The sequence below is a fragment of the Buceros rhinoceros genome, unplaced genomic scaffold (genome assembly GCF_000710305.1).
Source record: "Buceros rhinoceros silvestris isolate BGI_N320 unplaced genomic scaffold, ASM71030v1 scaffold10685, whole genome shotgun sequence".
Lineage (NCBI taxonomy): Eukaryota > Metazoa > Chordata > Aves > Bucerotiformes > Bucerotidae > Buceros > Buceros rhinoceros.
The window spans coordinates 29,593-35,787 of record NW_010414576.1 but is presented as its reverse complement, the minus strand read 5'-3'; the positions used below and the strand labels follow the sequence as shown (position 1 = coordinate 35,787).

Below are 6,195 nucleotides of genomic sequence, written 5' to 3'. Positions count from 1 at the left end.
GGAAAGAGTAAAACAGAAAGAGCCACTTCTGAAAGGGCTTGGGTGGAGTGCGGTGGTCCTACGGAATGCTCTGGTCACCTAGAAGTTTCTGTCAGGAATTCTTCCAGTTGATAGATGGATTTACCTTCTGCTCCATCAGCGTTTTTCCCCACCCTTTGCTGGTGGTGCTGGATCCAGCGCTTCCCCCAGCCTGCTGCCTGAGCCCTGCAGCACCCCCAGCCCCAGTTTGTGTGTGGGGGAGGAGTGAGGTGGGAGCAGCAGTTGCTTCACCTCACTGCACGCTCATACCCTCCTCTTCATCGCCAGCCCCCACCTGTGGGGCTGCCTGGGCCTCTGACCCTTTCTGAAAGCTTCAGTGTTCTTTTCCTGAATGCCAGCTATTTAATCTGCGCTGCCAAAATACCTCTAATTACGGGGTTCGGGTCGGCGACAAAGGCTCGCTCTGCCCCTCAGGTGAGCTGCCCCGGGAGGCAGCTCCGGCCCCGCGTTCCCCGTGGTGCAGGGCTCCGGGCTGCTCCCAGGGACAATGGCAGACGGGAGTGTCCTGTCCCCAGCCAAGTGGGAGAGGTCACCAGGTGACAGAGGGAGAACTGGAAGTAGGTAGTTAGTTTGGAAGGTATTATTTAAACTTAATAAGCTGCAATTAGACTGTTTGAACAGTAATGCCTTTGTTTCCCTTTGCTGTTTGCATGTCTTCGGGTTTTGGTGGGGGAAGGTTATTTTCTAATCTCTTGTTAGGGTGCCAGTACATTTAAAAATAAGACAAAGAGCATTTTTCCATACTTAAGATGCCTTCATCAAAGCCTGTTTGTGTTTCATATTTCCCATCTGTGCCTGAACATTAATAAAATGAGTTTGAAGGGGTCCTGCTTAAAATGCAGAATGAATCTCCCCCCACATACACACCTCTTTTTTTTCTCCTCTCTGAGGGAAGCTGTATAATACCTGAAACTCTCTCTGCAGTCCCCTTAGTTGGCTTGGTCCCATCTGGCGCTGGGTGAGGTTTGTGCTGCCTCTTCCTTCTTCCTCAGCTCAGTAACTGGGAGCAGAACACAGTCCTTTTATTTAACTCAGCTCTGTTACACCAGGGCTGTAAGTCCTCGGGCAAGGCGGTGGTTTCAGCTGATGCTTGGATGCAGTGTGGTTTTTAATAATGCTCTTTGTGTGATTTGGAGCCATTTGCGCTTAATTGACTTTCATCAAGGAAAGAAGCTCCCAGCCCTTTATGGTTGGATGTACCTGCTCTTTCTGTCTGAACACGAGTGCTGGTGTTGGTTGTGGCGGGAGCTGTGAGGCTTACTTCAAACGCCAGGTCGTCTGTGCATGTCAAACGAAGAGTAAGCAACAGCAAGCCCTTCTCTTTAGCGATACCTATCCTCACACCTGGTTCTGGACTTGCAGTGAATGAGGGGTGAAAGCCCAGATCAAATCTCTGCATCCACCCAGGTGTTGGGGAACTTCAAACCCCGGAACGAGCTCGGCTGAGCTGACTCTGCAATGTCTTCCCGAACAGACTAAGCTCTCGGATGAACTCTCACTGCCACGTATCCATTGCAGTCGAAAGCTGAGCTAATTAACTACCTAACTGGATACAATACTGTGTGTGTAGGTGTCGAAATAGTAATTTATAGAATTAACATACTGTACTACACTATTGCCTCCGACTCCAAGGGCTGGTCGAGGAGCTCTGCCATCAGTCCTTCACCCCCTCCTGTTACTAAAAAGAATTCACAAAATCCTCGAGATCTGCATTTCTGATGGTCATGGTGGCACGGTTTTTTGCTGCCATCCTGATTTCTGTGTTAATAGACTTGTTTCCAGTTTTAAATTTGCAGTTAAATAAATGTGCTGGTATTGGCATTATGTTTGAAAATCGACCTAGCAGAACACCTCTGTGGTAGCATTTAAATCCACATATAAGAGGGCAATTTGGCCCCTTTTTGCACAGGACTGCAAATACGTGCTGGAAGACTAAGCAGCCGAAACACACAAAGCTCTATTTTCTTTCTTTAAATGCCGAGATGCAAATAGGTTTGTGTTTCCCTTGATGCTTTGTTGATGCCAATAACACTTAGAGCAGTTGGAGGAGAGGAGTCTCCTGCCCCACTTGTGAGTGTCTGTTGTGTCATGGGCTGCCGAGCACAGGTCGTGGCAAGTGCCAACAGCTCAAGTCTCGGCAGGTCAAGAAGCCTGAGCTTGTCTTCAAGTAAGTTACTTATTTTGAACTGTAATGTTCTTTTTTGTGCAGGCGCAGTAAGTACAGTAAGGCCAAGCAAGAGGCAGACGAGGAGAAACATTTGAACCAAGGTAAAGGCAGTGGTTCTTGGGTTTGATGTGGTTCATAAAACAGGTCCAGTGTTGTGGTGCTGGGGAAAAAAGGGATGACGTTTCCCTGGAGGTGAATGTGTTTCTGTTTTCCTCTCTTCTTCAAAACTATGGACTTGAGTAACAGGGAGAATAGAAGTATCCTGGTAAAAAGCTCTAAGGAGGCAGGCAGGAGAAAGGTTCATCAAATACTTCCATTGTTCCTTTCCACTGAAAGCCATGTCCAATAGCTAGGCATGGTTCTTCCCCACAGTACTCCGGGTGGGCTGGGGGGGCAATCCTGCAGGAAAGGACACCTGAACTTTGCTGCCTTTCGTCCAGGACTGAATCTTCCTCTTCCTTCCATCTCAGTCAACCAGGTACCAGACCTGGGACATGAGCTCAGAGTTTCTTGGCTCTCCAAAGGGAAATGGGGTGTGTTTGGTCTCACGGGTCCACGGACTGTTTGTGATCGCTGTGATTTGTGAAGCTCTTTTATTGGCAAAAGCCTGATTCCTTACAGCAATATTGGGAAATATTGAGTGTTTACATTTAAAAAAAAATCACATTGGGGGTAAAATATGTGAAGTCCTTCCTTGTTTCATCAGTCATTCCTGGCTTACAGTACTTTTTTATTGTACACTCTCTTTGCTGTTGTATATCATTAAGGCTCCAGTCTCATATGTTCTGTGTTCAGCAGCATGTAGATCAGCGACTTCAAATAAAACATTTCTGCCTTGCAGGTGTTAGAACATATGTGGATCCTTTTACATATGAGGATCCAAACCAAGCTGTGAGGGAATTTGCCAAAGAAATTGATGCCTCCTGCATAAAGATTGAAAAAGTTATCGGTGTGGGTAAGTGCCAGAACTTTGGCTTTTTTTTTTTTCCTGTAAGTATAGTTTGAAAATTGCTTTTAGGAAACATGGGGTCCTATGATTTTTGTATGACAGTTCCCCCCAATGAACTGACATAGCAGATTGACAGCAGCAGCACGTGCTTCTTGTCGTGACCGTGGATTCTCATGCCTCTTTCCTTAAGGGGAGTTCGGTGAAGTGTGCAGTGGACGTCTCAAAGTACCTGGAAAAAGAGAGATCTGTGTTGCTATCAAGACCCTAAAAGCCGGTTACACTGATAAACAAAGAAGAGACTTCCTGAGCGAGGCCAGCATCATGGGACAGTTTGACCACCCCAATATCATCCACTTGGAAGGCGTAGTTACTAAATGTAAGTAGGTCATTTTCATGACAAGGCCAGTTTGGAAGTGATGGAGAAGTTAAGTCTGGGGTGGTGTGTGCTGGGGTTGGTTTTTTTATTATTCTTTTTACCTTCTTTCCTGTGAAATGACAGATGGAACAGATCCACTGATAGCTAATAGGAGGAAATCAGTGCAGGACAAGTCATTAATCTTGTTGTCAGCTATAAATGGGCTTATGGTTTAAGCTGATACTCTATCTGTAGGCAGCTTGTACAAGATTTTGTAGGGGGAATTAATACTGCAGGGGCTGGCTTTCTTTCCCCTCCTTCTTGCTATGCCAGGCAGGCATCTTCTGCATCTTCACCAGTCTGAGCTGATTGTTACAGGATAGGCAAAAGCAGATGGTGAGCAAAGGATTTTAACTGGTTGTGGGAAAAAATACCAAAACAAAACTACAGAGTCTTGTGTTTACGGTACAAAGCACAGATGTGAGGAGGGAGCCTTTGAAATGAAGTCGGCGATTTCAGTGCGAAACTGGCTTATTTGTTTTCTCTGATTTAGAGGTGTGGTAATTTCCCTCTGCAGAATTTACCTGGCCCATCGTGTTGTTTGGTTGGGTTGGGTTTTGTTTGAATTCTGTTAGCTGTTCCCCACCTTGGGAAGAGAATGGCAGCGATCACTGGGTGCTGCGTGCAGGCTAGAACTGAAGGTACACCTGTGAGACAGACGTGCTCAGGTATGCCTTGCTAAGGTGCTGCTTGCTGCTGCGATGGTGTTGGCAAAATCCTAAAAGATCCTAAAAAACCACTTAGGATGCCGCAGCTCATGCTTGGGGTAGCAAAGAAGGCAGGCAGCGATCTTGTGAGCTGCTGTGCAAGGGTGGAATTACCTTCTGCAGCTGATGCTGTGCGTGATGGACATCACCACAGGGGATCAAGGGTGCGAGGAGTTAAAATGAGATACGGATGAAAAGTTAAAAAGTGAAATATTACTGGAAGAACAAAGCATCTCGCACAGAGGGTTGTCAAAGCCACCAAGACCACTGAAAAACCCCGTCCCTCTTGGATGTTGGTGGGAGCTGGATGCTCGTCTACCATGTGTGGTTCTGGGTATGTTCCTTGTTGGTGTTGCCCTCTCCTGCTCTGCATTCTCTCCCAGTGCTGAATGTGACTCACAGAGTGTGTCGCTGGTTGCTTTTCAGACCTATTCCGCTAGGGGAAATAGGGGGTTGGTCTAATTTTACTTTATTTACTCAGGGCTTCCCTCAAAACTGAAATCAAAGGTCTGATTCTCTCTTCTGTTGTTGTTGTACCAAAGAGAGGTGGTCAGTGTTAGCTCCAGACAGTGGTTTTTCCAGCCCCTCTGTAAAAAAAGGGCAACAGGGGGATCTTTGTATTGAAATCCCAGCGAGGCTGGAACCCCCTGAGCTATTCCAGCTCTAGCAGTTATAAATGACTGTACGCATTTGCATAATGCAGTTGTCACTGAATTAAAGTGATTGGAAATTTTCACCGAGGAGGTGGGAGCCTGACACGAGAGCATTTCGTTGCCCGGCTCGCAGCGAGCGCCGCTGCCACAGCCAGCCAGCGGGTTTGGTAAACAGGGCTCCTTAAGAAGGCATTTATCTCAATTTCGCCATAGGTTTTCTGAACACTGTGATAAATGAAGGCATTTAATAAACTGAAAATTAAAATGGGAGATAAATAGTGGTGTAGATGGGGGTTGAGAGAGGCAGCTAAAAACCATGAATACATTATTGGCTGCTAGTCAAGTACTTTAATAATTGACTCGCTGATGGTAACTTCTCCTCTCTCTATCCCCCTCCCCTGCTAAAGAAGTGCCTGAGTAATGAAATTACACGTTAATGCACTGAAAGAATCTCCCTTTTTACGTTGACATAGTATCTTTTGATTGAGGAAGGTTAATTAAAACTCATTTAGCTGTATTTGTTCAGCAGAAGGGTTCCGGTCACAGTTGCGAAGGATAAATGGAACAGTCACATATGCAGCTGTGGATGGAGTTTTTTCTCTTGCCAAGGTGAATTAGAGGGAGATGGTGTTTTATCACATCCCTCTCCATAAGGGGGCAAGGACTTCACCAAGGTCACTAAGCCCTTCAAACTTCCCATGCTGCACCATTCCCTGGAGGGTCGTTTTCATAGCTGCTAGTTCTGGAGCAGATTCTTGCTGGTGTACAGTCGAGTGGTTCTGATAGCTCTGATGGCAAGACAAAACTGAGCTATGTGCAGTCCAGGTGACACGTCCTCTGAACCCTTCTTTCCCATAGTGGTCCCTTACTCAGGGCCGCTCCAGGACGTACAAAAGCAGAGTTTCTGTAAGACACTCTTTTGTGTAGGAAGAAGCTCTGTAGTTCCTGTGGGTGAAGCGCAGCTGGGAGGAAGGGTGGCCAGGCCCGCCTGGCGCTGATCATCAGGTGCTCCTTTGATTTCGGGGCATAACAGTGCCCATCTGGGGACCGGGCTTTTCCCATCTGGCCTTTGATAAGTCACTTCTCTACATCTCCGTTTGCTCACTTTTAGAGTGGAGGTGAGATTGGACCTATTTCTGCAAATATCTAGATGCCAAGTGTCAGGTATGATTTAACCCCGTGAAGTAATCAGTGCTACTTGTACGTACCTGAATGTTTCCAGCTTCTGTTTCTAGTATGACTTTATAAAGCTCTTAAAGACAACA

General features: G+C 46.5%; 1 protein-coding gene across 1 annotated transcript in view; it reads left to right on the top strand.

The window, feature by feature from the left end:
• Positions 1 to 6,195, top strand: part of EPHA4 (EPH receptor A4) — a gene marked incomplete at its 5' end in the record, with an annotated part of 53,134 nt that overhangs the window by 37,296 nt on the left and 9,643 nt on the right. Inside the window, 3 exons of the mRNA XM_010137139.1 lie at positions 2,249 to 2,307; positions 3,048 to 3,161; positions 3,346 to 3,531. Coding sequence (XP_010135441.1) covers positions 2,249 to 2,307; positions 3,048 to 3,161; positions 3,346 to 3,531 — 359 coding nt within the window. The remainder of the gene's footprint in view (positions 1 to 2,248; positions 2,308 to 3,047; positions 3,162 to 3,345; positions 3,532 to 6,195) is intronic.